We start from the raw sequence: 26,478 nt of genomic DNA on the forward strand, positions 1-26,478 counted from the left end.
ATTATATAGGAAATAGCCTACAAAGTGATGTGCATTATTGTTGCACAAATTTCACCGGAAGAACATATTCCAAGAATGAAATAAAGGACCTTTCTGCAGAAAAGAAAATATTTTATTGTTTACTGCGTGCTAATAAGTTTGCATGAGGTGAATTCTCCCAAATGTATTTTCAGCATCAGTACCTGGGCTCCAAGCAGGGTGTCTTGGGACCAACGTCAGCAGGACCCAACCCACAAATAATTTGCATATTATGTCTGCTCTGTTGGCTTATGAGAGAGATCTAGAGTAAAGAAGATTTGCTTGAAAGGTCTCACAGTGGGCACTTTGGCATCTGGGTGAACAATAGCACATTTCATTTAGCCCAGCAGGCCTAAATGAATATTCACTGTCAGGTGGTGAAGAACTCTACCCAAAGTAGGTGATAACTTACTTCTGCTTGGACTTCTCACCAACACAGGTTTTATATCATTAGAGTTTGCATTGTTTTCCCAAAGCCTCCACAGCTTGACTCAGAGTTTTAACTTTCAAAGTACTTGTATGGCCCTAGCCAGTTTGGCTCAGTGCATAGAGCATCGGCCTGCAGACTGAAGGGTCCAGGGTTTGATTTCAGTCAAGGGCACATGCCAGAGTTGCAGGCTCCTCCCTGGCCCGGGCCCTGGTCTGGCCTCATGCAGGAGGCAACCAATCAATGTTTTTTCTCACATTGATATTTCCCTCTCTCTTCCACTCTCTCTAAAAATCAATGGAAAAATATCCTCAGGTGAGGATTTAAAAAATAATAATAACAAAGTACTTATATGAGTAAAGGAAGGTAGAAGACTCATCACTTTGATTCACTTTTTTATTTTTATTTTTTAAAAAAGCAACATGGTAGAATCACACTGACCTGGATTTGAATCATGACTTTGCACATAATAGCTGCATGACCTTGAGCAGTTACTTAACTTCTCTAAACCTCATTTTTTTCATCTAGAAATGGGAATAATAACATTTGCCTTTCAGGGCTGTTGAAAGAATTAGCTCTAGTCTGTGTATTTCTTGGCATAATCATAGCAGATAATCATTAAATGGTAACAGCAGCAGCTATGATTAAAGCTGTTCTTTAGCCAAAAAAAAAAAAAAAAAAGGATTTACAAAAACCCAAGCCTCTTTCTTGTGGCTGCAAGAAACTGCAGATGCTCCTGGACTTGCAAGAGGAAATACAATTAAGACAGAAGCTTTATTTTTATTTCAGCCATTCAAGTTTAGGAAGATGTTTCTTTCAGATCTCTCTAAATCCTGATTACAGTAAGCCTTTCCTTAGGATCATAAATAGGAACAGAGAAGGGGAATGCAAATGATTTTGCTAACACCAAACTTAAATCCTTAAATTCTAGGTTCACTAAAAGTTTCTCATCTTTTACCCTTTTTATTTTTTATTTTTTGATGGCAAAAGGGAATGACAAGACATCATGTGTTCATCCTCAGAAAAAAAAATGCTGTGGAAGAAAGCAGGATGGAATAGTGGAAAGATTTTGGGCAGAACCCTGAGGTTTGAATTCTGGTTCCAACAATAGCACTTATCAGCTGTCTAACCCTAGACACATTATTTTACAACCATGATCTTCAGTTTTTCCCCTGGCTGCCTACCATGTGGGGCTATTTCAAGGTATAAGAGAAATCAAGGATATAACAGTATTTTTCAAAAACTAAAACCTAACATAAAAATGAGATTCTATAGTTAGAATATTTTTATTTTTATTAAATTTATTGGGGTGACATTGGTTAATAAGATTATATAGGTTTTAATTGTACAGTTCTATGACACATGATTTGTATATTGCACTGTGTGTCCACTACCCAAAGTCTGTAAAGGGGGCCATATATATGGTGACAGAAGATGATTAGTACAGTTTTCATGTTCCAGCTCCAGTGTTGTATGAACGTTGATTTTGTTCCTGGTTTCACTTCTTACCAATGCTATGACCATGGGAAAACTATAGCATCTTTCTAAGCCAATATCTGTATCTGAAATTGGCATCTCAGTGTTTACCATGTAGGGTTATTAGAGTCAAATGAAATATCTATGCTCAGGACAAATTTTAAATACTCAACAATGGTAAATATGTTGCCAGTGATGCTGTTATTGAGCACATGGCCAAGGGGGAGAATGCCCTGATCAAAAGTAGGAGTTAAGAAAGTTTAGGATTAATATAGAATTCTGACATTCAATGGAAATCAATTAACCTTTATTGAGTGTCCATGTATAGGCACTACAGAATTTTTTGATGTCAGCCTCGGCAGTTTATAACTGGAGTGAGGGAAGTGATAATGATGATGATAAAAAAGATGATAGGTAAAGCTTATTGTGCATTATTAAGTGCCAGGCACTGTACTAAGTACAGACATGTATTCATGTTATTCTCAAATCAATTCTGTGAGGTAGGGACTATTATCATCCTTATCTATAGAAGAGAAACTGGAGACTTAGAGAGGCTAAGTAAACTCAGATGTCTATTCTTATGCCTCATCTATTATGACTGGGAGAAAAATCTATCTATATAAAACCCAAATATGCAAATTGACAAAATGGTGGAATGACCTGCAGAACAACCAGTCAGTGGGGGGTAGGGCCGGTGAGCAGGCGGCACCAGGCCACCAGCCAAGGCAGGTGCCAGCAGGCCCTCCCCCCACATCGCCCTGCTGGTCGTCCCGCAGAGGGGGTTGACTGGCGGGCAATCAGGGGATGGCGCTGCCCGATCTGATGTTAGGATGGGAGAATATCCATAGGAAGGTATGCCCTTGAATTAGCAGGACCGTAAAATTTAACACTAATTCTACCATTTGCTAGAGAGATTAGAATATTAAGACTACAAATCTGTGATTTATTCAGCTCGACTGCACTGGCCTTTCTACTTTTATATTCCAGTTCAACCACAGCATTAGTATGATTGGAGCGGTGGGGAGCAAGTGTCCTTCCCACTGGACACGGGGACTTGAGTGCTTCCCTCATGTGCGTCTCCAGGTCACCAGCAGACACCTCCATGACCAGGGGCCATCACCCAGGGATGGGCCGGCAAGGAGTGGGCTCTTCCTCCCTGTGCCGCCGCTGGGGCCATATGCCCTCCCTGCCTCCCTTCGCCTTGGGGCCGCGTCCCTGACTTTAAAGCCAGCGGTAGCCAGTAAGCCACCAACCTGAGCGGCGAGCCACAAATACCAGAAGTATACCCCCCCCCCGCCTTCCGCTCGCAACTCCTTCCGAGCCCCCTTTCGGCCCCACCCCACCTCACTGGCAGCCAATCGCCCCCCCACCAACCTCTCCCTGGCAGCCCCAAATTAGGCCCCCCCACTCTGGACTCTGATTCCCAGAGGGCACAGGCTGGCCTGATGGCCCCCCCCCCCCCCCCCGTGCATGAATTTCATGCACCAGGCCTCTAGTAAGTACATAAAGGTTGTAAACGCTTTAGCACATTATGCAAAAAAATTTTTTAAAATATTCCTAACGGGAGAAATTTCATCAGACTTCAAGTATGTATGCAGCAATTAAAATGTTCTGAGCTCTCAGGTGAACACAGTAAAGAGCTATTTAGGGAGGGGAGAAGGTGCTTGTTTTAGCCTATGAATAAATGATGGAGGTGGAATGGCTTTAACAGTCTGACTTCAGAGGCCCTGCTTCTCACCACTATGTTGTGCTGCCTCTCTATTTGGCAAGCTCTTACTGAAAGAATGTAAAATTGAGAAAATAAGCCAGAAAATTAACCATGCCATACTTTTCAACCACCCTGCTATGTGTTAAAAATAATAATAATAAACCTAAATGTTTATTAGAATAACATATTACATCTAAATTTCTGTAGTCATTTGGGAAGCACTGTCATTAAACCTCAATATGTTGACAAGGCATCACTCATCAGATATGCCTGTCTTTCAGCAACCACTGAATGTGGTTTCATTGACTCTGTAGTCCACTCCCTTAATTTTACAAATGTGGTCATTAAAACTTAGCAAGTTAAAGGAACTTCTCCAAGGTGAAAGCTAGTTCATGGTAGAGCCGGAACTAGAGCATGTTTCCTAAAACCCAGTCTCATATTTTCCAACTTTAATTCAATAATATTTACTGAGCAATAAGAATTATATGATGAGGCAAGGAGAGTGTTAGTTTACAAATAAAAGATGATTTTTTTCTTAGAAGTTAATAATCTAGAAGGAGAGACAAACATGCCCACATATAATTATAAAACTCACCACAATGGAACATGTTCAGTAGCAGGGACAACCGTCACATTGTCCCTGTATGTCTCCCTGTATGTCACTCGTCACGCTTGTTCATTCAAGGAATTCTGCCCTGCCAAATTGCTACCCTGAATACAGTTCACTACTTTACCACAAGTATAGTTCCTAGTACAAAACAGGCAGTCGATAAATCCTTATTGAATGAAATGAAAAGCACAAAAGCAAAATGATGTGAATTAAAGAGGAGGCGATGATTAATTAAATGTGAATTTGAAATGTACTGGCCAAAACAAAGCCAATTAGGTAAAATTTTACTAAAATGTCAAGTCTCCAAGGAGAGGAGATCATTGAGCTGGAAGAGGGCCTGTCATGTCTATTAATCCATACCCCTGCCTTTAGGCCAACCCACAGATGAATTACCTCTGACAAGTCAGAATCTGGCTTATTTTTAACTCAGGAGGTTTTGTGACCTTTAGATAACTTTAGAAAATATCTATTACAAATCATTCATCAGAAAAAAATAAGAGCATGTAGAATTTAGACCAAAGAAAGACTGATTCCAGATCATGGTTCTCTTTCAAATTCTGGGTGTGACAACAAAAAGCCAGGAAGACTGCTTTAAGGGGACCTTAGTGGTGTATGCCAGACTGTCCCATTGTCAGAGGAAGGTCCATTTATATTTGTTCCAGTTTGATTCTGTGCATAGCATCATTCAACCTGATTCAGTATTTTATCTTGAGACGAGAGGCCCGGTGCACGGATTTGTGCACTGGTGGGATCCCTCAGCCTGGCCTGTGCCCTCTCGCAATCCGGGATCCCTCAAGGGATGTTGGACTGCCGGTTTCAGCCAAATGGCCTGAGGGATTGGGCCAAAACCGGCAGTCCAACATCCCCCAAGGGATATAGTAGTTCCCAAAGTGGCAGGCAGCTGTGGAGGAGCCCAAGTCCAGGAAAGGCTCTACTCCCGCTCATCCTGCTGTGCCTGCTGCTGCCGCCACTTGGTAGCACTGCCGTGGAGGTGGGAGAGGCTTGTGCCACCACAGCTGTGCTCGCCAGCCGTGAGCCTGGCGGGTGGCCCCCGTCAGTCAGCTGAGCGGCGCTCCTGCGGTGGGAGTGCATTGACCACCAGGGACAGCTTCTGTATTGAGCATCTGCCCCCTGGTGATCGGTGTGCGTCATAGCGACCTGTCGACCGGTTGTAAGGTTGTTCAGTCATTTGGTCGCTTAGGCTTTTATAGATATAGATATTTCTTTACTTATTTTGTGACTTTTCCTCCCTCCTTTCATTTTTTGTTCTTCCTTCCTTCCTCCCTCCCTCCCCCCTCCCTCCCTCCCTCCCTCCCTCCCTCCCTCCCTCCCTCCCTCCTTCCTTCCTTCCTTCCTTCCTTCCTTCCTTCCTTCCTTCCTTCCTTCCTTCCTTCTTTCCTTCTCCCTCCTTGTACTCCTCTCTTTTATTCAGTTATAAGTCAATACCATAGTGTTATTTTGGCACATTTTATTATTAATGCATTTTCTTCCACATGAAACTCAGAGCAGGAGATGGCATGTGTAGGGCCCCATACCTTCCCACACTACCTGTCTGCTCCTGGCCACCCAGGAAGAATCAATTATGCACCCAGCATTGGCTGTTACACATATTAGGTTCCTAAGAATCGGATCAAGAGCCAAGAGTCCCCCACCATTTAAATCAATATACTTTCAATATTTAAATTAATTTTCAAGCCAAGGAAAGCTTGGACAAGAACATATTGTTACATGCACTGAGCTGAGTGTTCAGTGCTAAAGAAGTTAAAAGACAAAAGTATAAAAAATAACTATAACTATAAAATATGTTAATGGATGCACAATATGAAATATGTAATTTGTGACATTAATTAAGTGTGGGGGAAAGTAGAAGTGTAGAGTATATAACTGAAATTACACTGTTATCAGCTCATCAGTTTAAAGTAGATGACTATAGGAATAAGGTGTTTTGTGTGAGTCCTATGGTAATCACAGAGAAAAATAGCTACAGAAGATACCCAAAAGAAAATGAGAAGGGTATCAAATCACTCCAGTACAAAAATGAAGATAAGTAAATAAATAAATGAAACACAAAGGAAGATAGCAAGAGAAGAAAAGAGGCATAAGTAAATTTTAAAACAATTAGCAAAATGACAAGAGTAAGTTCTTTCCTATTAATAATTTATTTAAATGAGACAGAGTGGCTGAATGGATAATAAAACAAGATTAAACTATATGCTGTCTATAAGTGACTCACTTTATTTTTTTATTTTTTTAATTTCTTTATTAAGTTATTACATATGTTTCCTTATCCCCACATTACCCCCCATACCTCCCCACTGATGCCCTCACCCCCCTGTTGTCTGTTAGGCTTCTATGCATTCATATAAATCCTTTGGTTGATCTATCCCCCTTACCCCCACCCTCCCCTACCTTCCCTCTGAGGTTTGACAGTCTGATCAATGCTTCTCTGTCTCTGGATCTGTTCTTGTTCATCAGTTTATGTTGTTCATTATATTCCATAAATGAGTGAGATCATATGATATGTATCTTTCTCTGACTGGCTTATTTCGCTTAGCATAATGCTCTCCAGTTCCATCCATGCTGTTGCAAATGGTAAGAACTTCTTTTTTACTGCAGCATAGTATTCCATTGTGTAGATGTACCACAGTTATAAAATTTAAGAGCACATGGAGGCTGAAAGTGAAAGAATGGATAAAGATATCGCGTGCAAATGATAATAATCAAAAACTCAAGAGAGACAAAGAAAGACATTATATAATGATAAAAGGGTCAATTTTCCAAGAAAATATGACAATTATAATTACATATGCACCAACATCAGAACATCCAAATACATGAAGCAAACATTAACAGAACTAAAGGGTTAGATAGCAACATACTAATAGAAGATTTCACTGCCTGACTTTTAATAATGGATAGAACATTCTGACAGAAGATCAACAAGGAAACAGAGGAGTTGAATAACACAATAGATGAAAAGGGCCTAACACATATAGAGAGCTGTTCAACCTAAAAGCAACAGAATACACATTCTTCTTAAATACATGAGAACATTCTGTAGGACTAATCACGTTAGGTCATAAAACAAGTCTTAACAAAATTAAGAAGATTAAAATTTTATGATGTATTTTCCAACCCAAATGGAATGAAACTAAATAATGGCAGAAGGAAAACTGGAAAATTCACAAATATCTGGAAATTAAACAACACATTCTTGAATGATTAATGGTTTAAAGTGGAAAGCAAATGAGAAATTCAAAAATATCTTGAGGCTAATAAAAACAAAAAACACACATACCAAAACTTATGGGATGCAGCATAAACAATACTAAGAAAGTTTATAGTGATAAATGCCTACATTAAAAAAGATTTAAAGTAAACAACCTAACTTTATACTTCAAAGAACTAGAAAAATAAGAACAAATTAAACCTAAAGTTAACAGAAAGAAGGCAATAATTAGGATTGAAACATAAATAAATAAAGTATAAAGTAAAAGAACAATAGAAAAATCAACAAAAATAAGAGCTGTTTTAAAAAAAGATAAAATTGATACTTTTAGCTACATTAATAAAAAAAAGAGAAAAGGCTCAAATGAATAAAAACAGAACTGAAAGAGATGCTACAATTGATGCCAAATAAATTAAAAGGATTGGGACTAATGTGAACAATTATGTACCAAAAAATTAGATAATCTAAGAGAAATAAATACATTCCTAGAAAATGACAGCCTATGAAGACTGAGTTATGGAAATTATAAAATTTGAACAGACCTATAACTAGTAAGGAGATTAAATCAATCATTAAAGCCTCCCAACCAAAAAGAGCCAAGGATGAGATAGATTCACTGGTGAAATCTACCAGACATTTAAGGAAGAATTAATGCCAATTCTTCTCCAACTCTTCCAAAAAATTAAAATGGTGGGAACACTTCCAGACTTATGAGGCCACATTACTATGATACCAATGCTAGAAAAAGATACCACAAGAAAAGAAAACTTCAGGCCAATATTTCTAATAAATAAATGCAAAAATTCTATACAAATACTAGCAAACTGAATTCAACAGCACATTGAAAGAATCATACACTATGATCAAGTGTGCTTTATCCATGAGATTTAAAGGTGCTTCAACATAAAAAAAAAAATCAATGAGATATACCACATTAACAGAAAAGGACAAAAATCACATGATCATCTCAACAGATGAAGAAAATCATTGACAAATTTTAATATTATTTTATGACATAAACACTCAACAAACTAGAAATGGAAGGGAATTACCTCAACATAATAAAGACCCTGTATGAAAATCCCATAGCTAACATCAGACTCAATGGTGAAAAACTGAAAAATTTTTCTCTAAGATCAAGAACAATATAAGGGTTCCTTCCCACTGTCACCAGTGTTATTCAGTGTTGTACTGGAAGTCATAACCAGAGCAATTAGTCATGTGCACACACACACACACACACCAAATTAAGGGTTTTTAAATTAGCAAGAAAGAAGTAAAATGGCCTCTGTTCACAAGTAACATTATTTTATATATAGAGAACACTAAAGATTATACACACAAGTGTTAGAACTAAAAAGTTAATTCAGCAAAATTGTAGGATACAAAATCAATATACAAAAATGTGTTTGCTTATATACATAACAATGAACAATTTGAATGGGGAATTAAAACAATTTTATTTACAATAACATAAAAAATAATACACAGGGATAAACTTAACCACAGCAATGAATGACTATTACACTAAAATTTACAAAACATTGATGAAAAAAATAAAACACAAATAAATGTCCATAGATCAGAAGACAACATTTTAAAAAAAATGTCCATAATACCCAAAGCAATCTTCAGATTCAATTAAATCCCTGAAAATATTCCAATGGCATTCTTTACAGAAATAGAGAAAAAACAATACTAACATTATGTTGAAACATAAAGGAACCTGAATAGATGAAAAGAATCTTGAGAAAGAAAAACAAAGCTCAGACCTGTTAGTATGACCATTGTAAAACAACAACAGCAGCACAAACTAAGTGTTGGTGAGAATGTGGAAAAATTGGAACCCTGTACCCTGTTGATGGAAATGTAAAATGGCTCAGCTGCTATAGAAAACATGAATGTTTCTCAAAAAACTTAAAAATAAAATTGTCATATGACCCATAAATCCCTTTTTCATTTATTCAAAAAAGTGAAATTAGGGTCTTGAAAAGATATTTGCACTCCTGTGATCTTTGAAGCGTTATTTACAACTAGAGGCCTGGTGCATGAAAATTGTGCATGGGGGTAGGGGGGTGTCCCTCAGCCCAGTCTGGGAACCCTCGGTTATGTCCGACTGCCGGTTTAGGCCTGCGGGATCGGGCCTAAACCAGCAGTTGGACATCCCTCTCACAATCCAGGACCGCTGGCTCCTAACTGCTCGCCTGCCTGCCTGCCTCATTGCCTCTAACTGCTTCTGCCTGCCAGCCTGATCAACCCCTAACCGCTCCCCTGCTGGCCTGATTGATGCCTAACTGCTCCCCTGCCAGCCCGGTCGCCCACAACTGCCCTACCCTGTTGGCCTGATCGCCTACAACTACCCTCTCCCGCCGGCCTGATCGCCCATAACTGCCCTTCCCTGCCGTGACCCACCTCCTCGGCTGGGACCCGCCTCCTCTGTGCAAGGTGGTAGAGACGCCAGGACCAGCTTCTTCCATGCCGCGCAGAGCCGTGGGACTCCCAGGCCTCACCGCACTGAGCGGCTGCTGGGCCCCGCCTCCACAGTGCACGTGGCCATCTAGTGGTGGCCATATTTGTGGTGACCACCTTTGTAGTGGCCATCTTGTGGCAACCATCTTGTGACAACCTTTCGCACGAGGACCACCTAGGCTTTTATTAGTATAGATAGCACCGAGGTGGAAACAGCCTAAATATCCATTGATGGATGGATAAAGAAAATGTGGTATATAGAAACAATGGAGTATTATTCAGCCATAAAAAGGAAGAAATCCTGTCATATGCTACAACATGAATGAACTTTGGGGACATAATGCTAAATGAAATAAGCCAGTTACAGAAAGACAAACACTGAATGATTTGATTTATATTGTATGACGTATCTAAAGTAGTGAATTCATAGAAGCAGGAAGTAGAATGGAGGTTGCTAGAGCCTGGGAGGAGGGGAATTGAGGATTTTCTGATCAAAAGGAATATAATTTCAGTGGTTAAGCATCAACCTATGAACCAGGAGGTCACGGTTTGATTCCTGGTCAGGGAACATGCTTTGGTTGTGGGTAGATCTCCACTGGAGGGTGTGCAGGAGGCAGCCAATCCATGACTCTCTCTCATCATTGATGTTTCTATTTCTCTCTCCCTCTCCCTTCCTCTCTGAAATTAATAAAAATATATTTGAAAAAAAAAACATTTAAAAAATAAATAAAAGAAATAGAATTTCAGTAGTTCATGATCAAAATGTTCTGGAGATTTGCTGTGCAACACTGTGTGTGTGTGGTTAACAATATTGTACTGCATACTTAAACTTTGTTAAGAGGGTAGATCTGTGTTATGTATTTTTAGCCATATTTAAAAATATATAATTAAGGCGCTGTTATAAATGCTAATGCTGTTTAATTTTTTAAACTTTTAACTTGATTAATGGGGAGGAAGGGGAGGTGTCATCTTGCCTGTCTGCTCTCTAATATACACTTTCAGGATCCTGAACTCACTGTGCCTCTGGAGTATATCACTTTAAGAGGGTCAAGACTGGTGGTTGGAGTTTGGGATTCTCTATCTGCTTTCCCACTGACTGGCTTTTCCCCCCATTCCCTTTTTTCACTATCTATATAAAGGGAGAACATCTTGAAAACACTTGAGAGAAATATCACAGCTGTCAGGAAGTATAGCTTTTATGAATGAATATCTTACTAAAACAAACAAAAGCCATTTCAATTTCTTAGTATTATAAGACCACTATCAAATTTCTTCCTCCAAATGAGTTAATGCATACCACTACACCACTCAGCCACACAGAATGTTTCACTTAAATGATGACCTTGAGAGCACATAGCTAGTTTGTGCTTAAATTCAAAATGCTTATTTGTTCATTTTGCACTGAGAGGTAGAACACAGACTTGAATACCAATGTTGGTATAACCACTGAAAGACAATTTTTATCTTCTTTCTTACTAGATTTGTTTTAATAAATACTAAACACTGCCTTTGTGCTTGGTTCAGAGGGTGCAGATACAAAAAGAGCACTCTCCCTTCCCTAATGTCATTTACCTATATTCTGTGTGAGTAGAATGGCCCAAAATGAGTAATAGTGTATTTTTTACTTTAAGTACAGACATGTAAGTGTTGAAATAGAAAGGCACAGGTGTGTCTAGCCAGTGTGGGTCAGTGGATTGAACATCACGCCATGCACCAAGAGGTCACTGGTTCGATTCCTGGTCAGGACAGATGCCTGGGTTTCAGGCTCAATCCCCAATAGGGGGCCTGCAGGAGGCAGCCAATCAACACCGATGTTTCTATTTCTCTCTCCTCCCTTCCTCTTTCTCTAACAAAGAGTGATAAAAGTATATGAAGCAAAAGAAAAGAAAAAAGAAAGGCACAGGTGCTAAGTGAGTGTTTAATGGGAGGATGACATGATCTGTTCTGGAAGAAGGGTGGGGCACAGTGTCCAGGGAATGGTTTCTTGGAAAGGTGACATTTGAGCTGAGATCTGGAGGGCAGGGAGGACTCCAGAATTTCTGAATAGAAGAGTCTTTGGGATGGCAAGCTGGTGTGAAGGAAGGTCTGGGAGACTGGTTTTGGAGCTGTGTTGCAGGGTAAGCCGACCCTTCTTGAGTGTATTGAATGATTCCTTGGGATGGCTTTCAGGAAGTTGTTTCTTGAAGCACCTAACAGAAGGGTGAGTAGGAATGACTTATGTGAAGGTGTGGGCAAGGGAAGAGAGCATGTGGAATGGCCACAAGGTAGTCAAGGCCTATGTGGTTGGAAGGTGGATGGGGCAAGGGGGTGAGGCATGGGTGAGACTGGAGAAAGCACAGAGGCCAAGTCACACAGGCCATAATCCAGGACCAGGCAGGCCAGTTTGAAGATGTTGTCTATGGGGATAAAGGTCCTCAGAGATTTTGTTGACATTTGTTATGCAGAGTGGGGCCTGACTGCATTCACATGTCAGAGGAAGTCACTCTGGCCACTATGTGAGAGTGAATTGGAGTAAGGGTGGAGGCCAGAGACCAGCTGGGAAGCTGTTTCACCACTGCTGAGGAGACATGATGGTAGCTTCGACAAGGGTGGTTGTCATAGTGGTGGATTGAGAGAAATCGACCACTGTGAAAGGTATTTACACACACAAGCATACAAATACGGTGGAGTGTAACTGAATATGCCAGGGGCGTCTGGCAAGCTTCCGGGGAGTGACATTAGTCTAATGTTGAAGGACAAGGACAAATTTCTTGTAGCAGTGGAGCTCATTATTTAGATTCAATAGCTAAAATTTGTAAATTATAAATGATTATTACCTTTTTATTAGTGTTCTCAGAATCTCTAAGAAATGTCACATAACTTATGTTCTTATTTCCCCAACAGTGTTACTGTGTTAGAATATAATACATCTGCATTTCCTGAAAACCATTTTATAATTTACCCTTACATTAATTCAGATTAATCCTCTCTCCTCAACACCCACCAAAATCCAAGCATATTAGCAAGAATTTGGGACATTTTAAAACTATTTTTGTTTACTTCCTATTAAATTCTATGTCCAGGTGAAATCTCTATAGCAATTAAGCATGTATCCTTCCTCAGTGTTAATTCCTTCTTGCTTTGCCTCCTAAGATTTATGATTAAATTGGTTTAAGGGTTTTGGAAATAAATTTAGAGCCTGAAATACTTTAAATATTCTTGGTTCTCTCTTATTTTGAAAGGTAAATGTGATTATATCTGGAGATTGCTTAGGCTGGAGGCTATTAGATGTACAAGAATATTAATTTGTTAGCATTTATGACATCTCTAGAATTTGCAGGCCCAGGAATAGACTATCTACAATTTTGAAATCAAGATAAATTTTATCTAATACTTTATATCATTTTGTGATTACTTATGGATGCTAAAGGGCTTCTGCTACCCAGTCATCCTTTAGAAAGCACTACTTAGCTCTTCTTTCGTAATTAATATTTTCATTTCCCATATGCAGAGAGAGCCTGAGGAAATTTTATCTGGCAAGAATATCTGCATAGTGTTTTAGTGCGGTACAATTTATTTAGTAAGTCATCATTGCTATTTAATTTTAAACAAATCAAGCCAGGATATTCATTTAAGCCTCTGCTTTAAAGCCAATGGTTGCTCTATGGAGACAGTAACAGGTCAAAGAGAGGTCAAGAAGATACATCTCATTTAGGCATTGCCCTGTGCACCATCTGCCCATGTTAAATCACAATGATAAGTGGGATGTGTACTTGGGCACCACTAATTCTTGTTTGGCCAGAATTTCATGTCATCTCACGGTCATTACAATTGTCCAATTACAGTTGATCAAATTGAATTATCTTTAATTAGTAGGTCTGTTTCATAGTACAGTGGGTTAGTTGGACACATTTATCTGTTTAAGTGGTCTGTCTTCAGACTTAAAAAGCCAAACATCATATTTAAAAAGGAAAAAAATATATGACTGGAAGAGGAAGACAGGAGGCTGGAATTATATGTATTAAAGTAAAGAATAATTTCAGTATAGTATTGTAATGAGTTTAATGGAAGTTTGATATGGTCTTTAAGATCCTTCCAGGCAAGTAATATTAGTTACACAACATATTTATCAATATAGGAATGACATGTTAAGGTTATTAAAATAGGAATCCTGTTGTCCTTGTGTTGAGAAGAAATAGCTCATTAAAAATAACTCATTCAACCCTGGCTGATGGCTCAGTTGGTTGGAGCATTGCCCAGTCAGGGCACATGCCTAGGTTGCAGGTTTGATCCCCAGTTGGGGCACATATGGGAAGCAACCAAGCAGCATTCCTCTCTTATATCAATGTTTCTCTCTCTCTCTCTCTCTCTCTCTCTCTCTCTCTCTCTCTCTCTCTCTCTCTCTTCCTCTCTCTTCAAAAATCAGATTTCCCCCACTGAGTATCACATAATGAACTCTTTGCCTCAATTTTACAATTTTCAAGCATTGATCTTGATTCCTTGATTTTCTTTCAGGAAGAAAGACCATTAATGCCACATATGTCTTTCCAATAGTTAAAGTCTTCTTCTTCTTCTTCTTCTTCTTCTTCTTCTTCTTCTTCTTCTTCTTCTTCTTCTTCCTTCTTCCTTCTTCTTCCTTCTTCTTCCTTCCTTCTCCTCCTCCTCCTCTCCTTTTCCTTCTCCTTCTCCTTCTTCTATAAAATTTCTTTAACACTTCAAAACCATCACTGAAGCTAACCTTAATGGAAGAGCTTATGATTCTGCATCATTGCTGAATTAAATATTGTTTTCAAAAAGTGTTACTCAACTGCTTCATTCCTCTACTGTTCCTTCTATTTATACATCCACCAAACATTCCATATATCCATCCAAGAAATCCTATATAATAAAAGACTCATATGCAAATCGACTGAACAGTGGAACGACCAGTCACTATGATGCGCACTGACCACAAGGGGGCAGATGCTCAATGCAGGAGCTGCCCCCTGGTGGTCAGTGCACTCCCACAGGGGGAGCGCTGCTCAGCTAGAAGCCTGTCTCACGGCTGGCAAGTGCAGCAGTAGTGGCGGGAGCTAAGGATGTCCAACTGCCCACGGGGAGCAGAACTAAGCTGTCAGTCGGACACCCCCCAAGAGGGTGCAGGCTGGGCTGAGGGACCACCACCTGAGTGCACGAATTTCATGCACCGGGCCTCTAGTGTATTTATAAGGCTGCTATGTGCTTGGCAGTCAGTGCACTAGGTGCTTTGAAAAAATGATCAGTAATGGACCAGGGCCTGCCTTTTGAACTTATTCATATGAGTTATAATTATTTAGCAAAGATGTTTTGGATGCCTACTGTGCCAGGCAAGGTACTAATGTCAACCTCTTGTGGAAAAACTGGAAAAGGATACTTTTTATGGAGATACATGGAAAGAGAAGATCCTGCTTCATTCATTCAGTATATATATATATATGTATATATATATATATATATATATATATATCAATGATTTATCTAGCGAATCTGTTATAATCCTGGCCTTTGAAATAATAACCTTGACCCCTTAGTCAGAAATGGGGTCTACACCACCCTATCCGCTGGTCAATCCACTGAGAAGTTAGATCTAATAGTATCTGATAGTCTGTAGATAAAATTATTATATCATGGGGTTATATCATCATTTTTTGGTGCTGCATAGATGGCAGCTTGCTTCCCAATCAAACCAAAATTATTTCCTTAGGATATGTGATAAGCATTTATGTTATAGATGGAGAAAGTTTCTAAAAGAATACAAACTCTAAGCACCTTTTCCTCTACTGAAAATATATGGGTGACTTCTGTGAATCATGCTAAAATTTTAAAAACAATCATGTCCTCTCTGGAAGGCAATTGCTTTAAATTGGATAGATTTCACTTATTTTTCAGTGAAAGAATTTGAAAATTCTGTCTTTGGAAACCAAAATACTGGATGGCAGAGTTAGATGTGTCTTTTACTTTAAAATGCAGCCCCTTTCTGTGGTGAATGTATTTGTTGTGGTAAAGTATTTGAAAGGAAATCCTCAGAATAATTTTGGGTAAGGAAAAACACTGTTAAAATAAGCCAACCCCTCAGTTTTGAACTTTTGAAAATTGCTTTTTTTTTGAATCAGAAGGAAATAATAATTGTTCATAGCATAAAGAATATTTGCTTAGATGGCAGTGTGTAATCATGATCTAAAACACATTAAACTTGCAACTTTTAAAGGACTCTAGGAGCATGCTGTGACCTCAGCAATTTTTCTAAATGAATTGAGCTTCTTTAGAGTTAATACTGATGCTCTTATTTAGTTGCCTCATGATTTTGTCTGTCTTGGCAAATCTCTCTCTCGATAAGTGATTCCTGTAAATGTTGGAAATTCCTTGACAGGTTAACTTTCCCATCACTTTAAATGGCTTGTGCTATGTTGTTTCAGCCTAGATGACTTCTTTCCGGAAAGAAGGGTCCTGCTAGCCTGATAAGAAGCTGTCTTTCCTGAGGTCTGTATTTTGCGTGGGGATCAGCCAGGACAGGGAAAAGCCAGAATGCCAAATTGCAGCGAGTATTCTTTACTGTGGGGCTCCATCCAAAAAGGGCTTGTAATGCAGTGTACAGTCTTGTAGCCCAGCTGTGTGGAGCATTGATTGCTTCTGCCTAGAGCAGGGATACTGTCAAGTTGCTCTGTGAGTTGAGTCATCTATTGACAAAGAGCTACCAGCCCGCAGATAATGCTGTGCGGAGCTGCTCTCGCTGCTCCCACGGCTCCCAGGATGCACTGCTTATAGCAGCTGTCAAAGCTACTGAGGGATCCACGCGAGGGGGGAAAAAAGAGACTTTTACAACTGCCTGGAAGCAAGGGGTGTCAAGGAGGAAACATTCCTGGGCAGAGCTGACCAAAGGGAAGAGTAGACATCAGTGCACTATGAATGCATACCTCACCAAGCAACACAGCTGCAGCCGGGGGTCCGATGGGATGGATGCCGGCAGGAGTGCACCCACAGTGCTCAGGGATGCCCACTGCGCCTGTGGCTGGCAGAGGAGCCCTCAGGGGCTCGGGTACAATTCTCAGACCATGCCTTCTTCAGGACCTGGGGGTCCAGCTTCAAACAGGACCAAGCTGGTCACCTTGTGGGACAGTGTGCGGAAAAGTCCCCACAGGACGAGCACCAAGGGCAGAGGGACTTGTGGGGAGCACTGTGCCTGCCCACATGGCTGGTTCAGCCCAGCACAGGTGAGCCTTTTCCTTATGACTTTCCCCTGAGCGTCGGGAGAAACTGCGAGCAAGTTGTGTAAGGTTAGGATGGTTTGGAAACTTTGCTGAGTGAGTCCTCCTTGCTGACTGGGGATGTCTATTTGGAAAATGGTAGGCCAAGAAAAGCCTCTCATTTTCACAGGTTTGGGGGGCTCACACCTCAGGGTGGCTTGGGCAAGTCCAGGGATGCTGCGCTCAGTTTCTTTTAGTGACTTTTCCCCAAGTTCAACTTTTCTAATCTTCAGATGATTTCACTATTTTGCATCATAGTCTTTTAACTGCACTTTTACTTCTAGTCATTGTTAACTTTTCTATTCTGCCTAGCCCAGGGTTTGTTTGTTTGTATGTTTGTTTGTTTTAAGGAAGAGAAAAAATAACTTTAATCAGATACTTTCCAGCTCTTTAAAGTTAAAAGTAGATTTATTCAGTTTTGGAAAGTGGTGATTTGAACTATACTATTCTAATTTTATTCTTATAATGCTGTGTACCTTTTTAGTAATAGAGAAAAAAATTTGTTTATCCTAAATAATTTATTTTACAAGCACAAGGAATAATTGGAAGCAAGCTATAGGATGATTATGCTCAAAATAAAAAAATGAAATATTTCATTTATTCATAGAGAAGCAATAGTTTATTTATATTAAACACTCTCTCTCCTAGAATACATTTCTGAAGCAAATATGCAGGTTCCCTTAATTTGATTCCTAGCTGATTCTTGCCCCAAACTACTAGCATTTTACCAGAAATTAAATTGTTTTTTTCCTGCTTCCATCCAGGGAGGGAAAACAACTTTCTGTAAATTCTGTAAAATAAAAATAAAATGCACCTGTAATCACTGTCATAAGTACAGAACAATGACTGTTTTTAAATATCCATTGAAAAGAGAAAAGCTGTGTTTGCAGAAAAAATCCTTTCTTGATTTTGATATACTTTTAGTATAATTGAGAAGTGAATATTGATCATGAGTAAAACATTATGGTGTGAGAAGTGTAGAGAACATTCTAATTTTAATGTTAATTTTATAAAAAGTACTTCCAAGAATATCATATATCACTAGATCTTAATGATATAGTTACATATACCTGGCCAAATATATGGCTTTTGTTGCATTAACATCATGCATCTTAGCATTCTGCTTTAAATCAATAACATATTGTCATTATAGTATTAAATTCAGTTTGAAATGGAGCTTGACATTTGACACTCAGTTAATTTTTAAAGTTAGCATCAATCCCAAACTGAATAAAGAGTCCTGATGATTTTGAAGTATCTTTATAGTCTTTCACAAATACATGTGTTTCAATGTCTTTAACCTATCTCTCTGTATTGATTGCATTCTCAAGGTTCCCAGAGGCAAAGCACACAAACTCACATCTAGTTTGTTGTTTTTATAAAGAGAAAGCAAACTTGCTTTAGAGTAAAAAAAAAAACACACCAAACTTGCTTTATTGTTCTAATTTTTTATTCAATATGTAATAAAATTTTATTTCATAAATGATAATTTTCCAACCCCACATTTGAATTCTACCTTGTAATAACCATTCTGTAGAACTCTTGGTACATATTTCATCAACCAAGGGAAACCTTTTTCTTCCTTGGTGTTTCACAAACTCAGCCTCCTACTTGCCTTACATTTATAGCTATTGAATGCTTTAAAGAATTGAAATAGAGTCTCTGCACTAATAATTAAAGATCCAGTGACATATGGGAAGGCAGTAAATTGAAGCAACCACCATCTCTCATTATTCTTTTGCACACATATTTCTATACCTTTTCATCTTTATTCACATGTACTTTATTATTGGCTAGGAAGGACAGTGATCCTTTAATATTGGAGCTATAATACTATATCTTTTAGGCTCTTCAATGTTGTGACATTCTCACCTGATCCTTTCACTCTTTTGCCATCTCAGTCCCTAGAGTGCTAAGCTACAGCGATTAATTTATCTCTTTGTCCCACTCCTGTACACTTTCAAATATATTATGTTGAATAGTTTCTAATTTGTCTATATATACATATGTGCACAGATTTTAACAAATGCATTAAATATCTCTATAATACCTAACTACTTGCATTCCATATATTAACATTTTATGTATATATAAGTATGTATACACACACATATATATATATACATATACATGCATGTATATACACACATATAAAAAATAAAGTTCTATATTATTTTTATCTAGAATATACTAGCTTGTTTTTATAAAGAATGTTTATTCTCTCTGTGCAAATATATTTCATTTATTTCTGATAGGTACTCAAAAATGCTGATATATTTACATAAGTATATATGTTGATATTCATTTACATATACATCTATAGAATAGATCTAATATTTAAGATATACAGACCTGTGTATGTACTATATGCCCATATATGACTATCACAAAAACAAGAGCATATAAGTTTTTATGACTAGGTCCATTAAAGTAGTCTGTTTTTAAAATTTTGTTATACTATTTCTACCCCTTAAATTAACTGGAGATATTGTGTGAAATATTGTAAGACAAAGGGTGGAGCTGGTGCTAAACATTAGAATCCTTGGTGGAGCAGGGAGAAGCAGAGTGCATGTTTTAGAATAGCCTAGGGAGCTGCATGGGGTACAGAACGTGCCTGAGGGCTGGTGAGCATCTGGGAGCTAGGATCCTGCCCTCGGAGATATTTGCTGTACTACGTGGAAATCGGCAGTGTGATTTCCGGCTGCTATAATAGAGGGCCATGGTAATGACTTGAGTTCCTCCCAAGGCTCTTTGCCAAACTCCTGTTATTTGGGGGGCTGTGTGCTAACAGGACACTGTCATTATGCTCTTTCTCAGCAGGACTAAAAAACAGCTCCGTCCCTGCTCAAATCAGTTTTCATTCCATTTGGATCTGTAGAATTAATATAACCATAATGATAGGTAAGAAAATGGAAAATTATAGAGTCCAGAAATGAATTCTAGAATGCACATCTCAGATAATAGTGTTGGCCTTGGGAGGAAAAACATGTCCGTCATTGCTTATGTGGCATTTCTCCCCAATGCAGATTGATCTGAGGAGGCAGCACAGAAGAGTGACTTGGAGACTAGAGATCTATGCATTTGCTCTTTATTCATATTTAATTAACTCATTCCGAATTTGTTTATTCAACGATCATTTCTTGGGTGCCTACTCTGTGCCACTTTGTCAGGTCCTGTGGATAGAATAGTAAACAAAGTAGATACTATCCTACCAGTGTGGAGCTTATAGCCTTTAATGGTATATAATATTTAGCAAATATATCATTATATACACAGAATCATACTATCAGAAATTACAATTTGGAAGTGAAATAAAGTTCCACAGAGTCCTGCCAATTCCATAGTAAATGTATATTAGGACACAGGGAATGAGAGAGAAAGATACTTTTTTTTTTCTTTTTTAAAGTTACCACATCTCTTTAGGCCTGTTTTCTAAAAGGAGGATAAAAATAATACCTAACTCATATGATTGTGGTGAGGAATGATTAACATAATACATGTGAAGCATTTAGCACAGTGCTTATAAATAATACAGGCCCAATAAATATTTGTGGAGTCCGCCAAATGTTGAAAATGATTAAGCTATTCCTTAATTCATTATACCTAATTTTCTGGGAAGAGAAGAGAGGTGAGTCTGTGAAGACTTCCTAGAGGTAGTGAGTGATACATGGGCTGAATTGAATTGAATCTTTAAAAAAAAATTGTACTGATCATCAAGTGAGCAAAGAGAAATATGCTTTGGGGATAAAAATAACAAAAACAAACACACGTAGCACCCTGTTGCCTGTATGGAGTTGCTCCTGGTTGTCTGTGCGCATGGAGGGGTGAGCGGGGATTGGTCACAGCAGGCCTGGTGGGCCTTGATGAGGACTCCATTGAGACAGCTGCAGGGAGTGCCCACAGGATTCAAGTGCCTGCTCTGCCACTGTCTATGTGTTTGGCTTCATGGTGGTTAAAACCTTCTGGGCCTCAGGTGCTCTGCTTCTAAGAAAACTGGTTTTCCCTAAATGAACCTCCCTATCTCCGCCAATACTAATATTCGGTGACTGTCAACGAACACCCATTAATTAATGGGAAGCATTTTAGAAAGAATGTAAGCTTTAGAGCTAGATAATCCTAAATTTGAACTTGCAGCTCTATATGACCTCACTTGCTTAACTTCTTTAAGGCCCATTTGTGGCCTCTCTAAAACTTAGGGTGCTAAAATCATATTGTAGAAAAATATAACACGAATTGAGAATACCTAGAGTCCAGCATGATACATAGAACACAGACATTTTTCAATTAAAAAAAGGTAGTTATGATTACTAGTAATAGGTAAATTATCCATAAAGTTAATAATTATTATTATTAATTATTATTATTGTCTTTTATTTGAACTTCTAGTTTGTCCCCTGAATTTATTGATGTCTTCCTTATAATGATGAAGGTTAGGCTAGGCAACTGTCCAGAAACATTTGGCACAGGACCACATGATGATGGGGTGACATTTTGTCCTTCAGGGTTCTAAGAGATTTACACTAAAACAGAATCATGTAAGATAGAATTGTACTAATGAAGTTGCATTCCCATAAACTTGTATTCAGAGGAAGGTGATGTTAGCTTTTCTCCGTAAAATTCTACTAGAACAATTGCATTTGAAGTATTTAGCCAAAATCTGTAAATATCCCCTAATGGTATCTTTGAAGCTCCTCCAGAAACAGCAGTTTGCAGCAACTTTAGTGCAAAGGACTTTTTTTGTCCAAGAAGTAGGGATTCCTTAGGGAAGTAGGGGTTGAAATTTCAGGCTCAGCTCTTGCCCAGCCAGAAAGATCTGACCGCTTGTTTTACCTCAGTGGCTGCTTGTACTGATTCCTTCTATGAAGAGAGCCCCTTACCAAGAAAGAATAATAAGATTTTTTAGTGTCTGGAAGACATCAGCAGCATGGAAACAGAAAAGAATTAGAGGTATTACAGGAGGTATTAAAGCATTCCATGGGCAGCCCTGAAGCCACTTGGTCGACACTCCTGGCAGCCCTGCTTCTGGATGCTGACATCAGCAGAGCATTCTTTCCAGGGCAGGATGAAGAGAAACAAAATACAGACGGTGGAAAAGAAAAGAGCAGAGATGATAATATTTAGTGAAGACTCACAATAGCCACAATGTGTGAAGCACCATGCTAGGGGATTTCTGTTAGTCATTTCTTTGAATTCTCCCAACAACACTAAAAGAGTGGTATTGTAATCCCCATTTTACAGATATGTCAACTGACGTTAAGAGTAAATTGCTCATGATGGCATAACTGATAAGGACAGAACTAGTTTCAACTGTAGGTCTATCTGACCCCCTTAAGCTTTCTACAGAAAGTCCTGTTTGAGGTACTCTCAGAGGCAGAGTATCCCCAGAGATCTCTTTAATTCTCTAATTTTTGTTAGGGATTTGAGTTTGCCTACATGGTTGGGAGGACTGGCATCCCATAGCTGAATCTTAGATTTCCCCATTCGACTTCATTTTCTGGTCTCAGGAGCCCTGAGGGGGGTAGGCACATAAAGAGCCTACCCCCCTCTGATCAAGGTCAAGAACTGTGCTGATTTGAACCAGTTGGAGTTGGTCATCAGACACGAGAATAAGTACTTGAATCTAGAAAGGTCTCCTAATCTATGGTTATTTGTAAACTAGGAGCCCAGCGCAATTTGAAATCCCGAGGCACCACCCTGTCCATGCAGAGCTCCAGCGTGCTTGGCCCAGCACCTAAACCCTCTGGCCTTCTCTGGCTGCTTCAAGCCCTGCCCTCAGTTCCTCCAGTTGCATAGGGCTGGTCCCACCTTCTCTGGGCACCTCCCCACTTCCGCCCCCCTCTCCATGTCTCCGGAGCAATGCCCCAGCTAATATGGTAATGACCTGGTCGTTATTCGTTAAGGCGTATCGGCTATTAGCATATTAGCTCTTTATTAGTATAGATTGGATTCAATCTTGCAAATTTTTTTGGTAAATTTTATTAAATGTATTGATTAATAAAATTATGTAGGTTTCAAGTGTAAAATTCTATAATGCATTATCTGTATATTACATTGTCTGTTTACTACCCAAAGTCAATTTTTTCATATTTTACAAAATTTAGGGTGAGGAATTAGGAACTACATGCTATAAACTTAATAAGTGCTATAACTTTGAACTCTGTGGCTGCTTCTACTGATTCCTTCTATAAAGAGAGTCCCTTACCAAGAAAGAATAATAAGATTTTTTAGTCTTTGAGAAATATCAGCCACCCCCATGCTAGGGAAACAGAAAAAAATTAGAGGTATTACAGAAGAAATTAAATTGGTATAAACTTAATAAATGTATAGCACATGGTTCATTTTCTGTCTTTTAATCAAAAAGCATCATCTTGCATTACTGAATGTTTGTGAATTATACACACGTAGCCTATCTACCTGTGTATCTATCGTGCCAAGAATCAAATACCTCTCTTTAATACCACTGTCTCCATTGTCTGTCCTCTTCCTTTTTCTGGTAGTTTCATCTGTTGCAAATGTAGCCTTGCGGGCTTTTATCTCCTCTATTCTCTACTCTGTCCCATCCTTTTAATTACCCCAAGGCGTATAATGTTTATAATTATGACAGAACTGTATGGAAATTTAGAGCTTATATAGTATATTTTCCAAAGTAGAACCTGAAGCCTAGAAAAGTTAAGACTTGCTCAAGGTCATTCAATTTGTGACAGAATTTATCAAAGTCTTTGAACTCAGATTTGAGTTTTATTTTTACTGTTTCAGGCTACACTACTTCTCTTAGCCCTTATGTACTCCTCTTCATGAAGCATAATTGCTGACAGAAAATTATTAAGCATGTAATTTGTTGATAATGTGGTCTTGGGCATTATACGAAAAATTACATAAACCTAATTTCTACTATCTCATAATTCAGACGAGCAGTCCCCAAGGGCATAAGGAGAGAGAAGAGCCACTAAAAATTATTTTAGGAATGTATGGGCATAATTATTGGGAGGTTATGCTGGCGTTTAGAAGAAAGTGGACATACATTGTAATGTGCAGTATATAATGTGCAATAAAGAATCTTCCGGTGTACTTCACAATTGTTAAAATTCCACTGGATGTTTATGAAGACGTTTTAAAGTTTATTATTTTCCAGGGTTCAAAGTCAAATTTGGTGTTACAAACAATTTTCTGAAGTGATTTAATAATCATTAAATATTATAGGAATGTAACTCCTGTGCACATCAAGGAATCATTATACTTAGTTCTGTTAGGAATTTTATCAAGAGTTGATTCCCATTTTGGAAAATCCCATCCTTAGAGCAATGCTGCTGCTCTTGGTATTGTGTCACTGACACACTTTTTCTGTATCGGTCTACATTTGTGTGTCACCTGCAAAAAATATATAATTGAAGAGACTTGGGGATCCTTTGAATAGACCTAGACCCAAAGATTTTGAATTGGTAGAAACACAAAAATCTCACCAAATTTCACTAATAAGATTGTTTTTAAAATAATTCATTTGATTGCCATACCACATATTAATTTAAACAAATATTTTATTGCACAATAAATCTATTTTATGAAAATTATTTAAAATTATTTATTTTAGAGTTTTCTGTTGTTTTCAATATTACTCTGATATCATCTCAAATGTCATCTACCCTCAATTTCCCTATAAGCTCTTAGGCTTCTAGGATTTTGTTGTTGTTGTTTTTATATCCATTTCTATATATATATATATATATATATATATATATATATATATATATATATATATATATGTAGTTGTATTATCTATGAGTTTCATTTCAGATGGAGAAAGGAGGCTATTATAAAATATTTATTATCAAATGGAAAGGTTGATTATGATAGAATTGAGAACCTCTGATTTAGATATTTGATATTGTTATATGTGCATGTTTAGCTTGCCTTCCAATTAGACCAGTAGTCAGAAAAGTATAACCTACAGGTCAAATCCAGTCTGGTAATAGTTTTTGTATAGCCATGAGCTAAGAGTGTGTGTGTGTGTGTGTGTGTGTGTGTGTGTGTTTTAATATTTAATAGTTGAAGAAAATTTAAAGAATAATATTTTATGACATTTGGAAATTATATGAAATTCCAAATACTAGTATACTACCTATCAATAAAATTATATTAAAACTCATCCATGCTTATTTTTTTACGTATTGTGCTGCAATAGTTACTTTTGAGCTGCAATGGCCAAGTTGAGTAGTTGCCATACAAACTGTAGGGCCAGAAAGTCCTAAAATATTTACTGTCTGGCCCTTTATAGGAAAAGTTTGCCAACCTCTGCACTAGACCATCAGCTTCCCTTTTCCTTCTGATGGAATGTCCCATTCTGCCTAATAAATCCTATTTATTTTTTAAAGACCTAGTTCAAGTGATGCTCTTCTTTAATGTTTTCTGGTCTGTTTTAGCTCACAAAACTTCGACTTAACATGGTGTTTTGCACAATGAGCATATTACCTTGCATTGTGGTTATGTGTTTCCTTCTCAGTCTCCTGATTAGAGAGTGAGATTTCTCATATGCTCATCATAGAGCTTAACTCACAGTAGCCATCTGTTCAGTCACCTCTTTGTGACATTTCCTGAAGTATTATTATTAAATTATATATATGGACCCAGGCTTGTCAGCAGCCTCTGTGGCTGTGGAGTGGAAAGGCTGCATCTGCTTTATTTTTATGTCTATCTGCTTCACTAACTAAATTTCATGAGAGTGCAACCTATGTATTTACCATTATTTCCCAGAACCTGGCATGTAGCAATAGGTCAGTAAGTTGCTCTTAACTTCTGAATGAATGTTAGCATAAGGCCTTGTATATAAAGGTACTTAATCAGATTTGGATTTAATTTTATAATTATCATTATTACTAATTATGCAAGAGCATTAAAATCAAAAGGGAAATCTATCCTTACAGTAACTTGATTTAATAACAAACAGATTGTAACAACAATTTAACATAGATTTATCATTTTATTTATTTCTCTTCTATTTAGTTTTACTCAGATTCTTATTCTCATCTATGGTGCTGTTAAAAAGTTAGAATCACTGTTCACAAATTGCTTCTACATTCAAATGGGTCATGATGTTCAATGATGAGAGGAATAGTACTGAACTTTGAGAGGACAACAAGAAAAAAATCTGATTCTACACTTTCTTTGTCTAATTTAGAAGTCCCTTGTTCTCTAGAAGGTTGAAATAATGTCCTGAAATATTATTTTATAATTAGTTTCTGTACAACCTATTGTAGAATGCATGACCTTTCTTTTCCATCATTTTTGCTATTAAATATAAGTGCT

General features: G+C 38.1%; 1 protein-coding gene across 5 annotated transcripts in view; it reads left to right on the forward strand.

The window, feature by feature from the left end:
• DLG2 (discs large MAGUK scaffold protein 2) overlaps window positions 1–26,478 on the forward strand; it is a 1,152,012-nt gene that overhangs the window by 399,700 nt on the left and 725,834 nt on the right. For 2 of the 5 annotated variants that reach the window (XM_023762194.1, XM_006098452.3), the window contains exon 1: window positions 16,644–17,145. The exons of the other annotated variants lie outside the window; for them this stretch is intronic. In XM_023762194.1, the coding sequence (XP_023617962.1) occupies window positions 16,837–17,145 (309 nt within the window). In that variant the 5' untranslated portion in view covers window positions 16,644–16,836. Of the gene's footprint in view, window positions 1–16,643; window positions 17,146–26,478 lie in introns of those variants that run through there. 5 annotated transcript variants of the gene reach the window in all.

Source organism: Myotis lucifugus, unplaced genomic scaffold (assembly GCF_000147115.1).
Source record: "Myotis lucifugus unplaced genomic scaffold, Myoluc2.0 scaffold_236, whole genome shotgun sequence".
Taxonomy (NCBI): Eukaryota; Metazoa; Chordata; class Mammalia; order Chiroptera; family Vespertilionidae; genus Myotis; species Myotis lucifugus.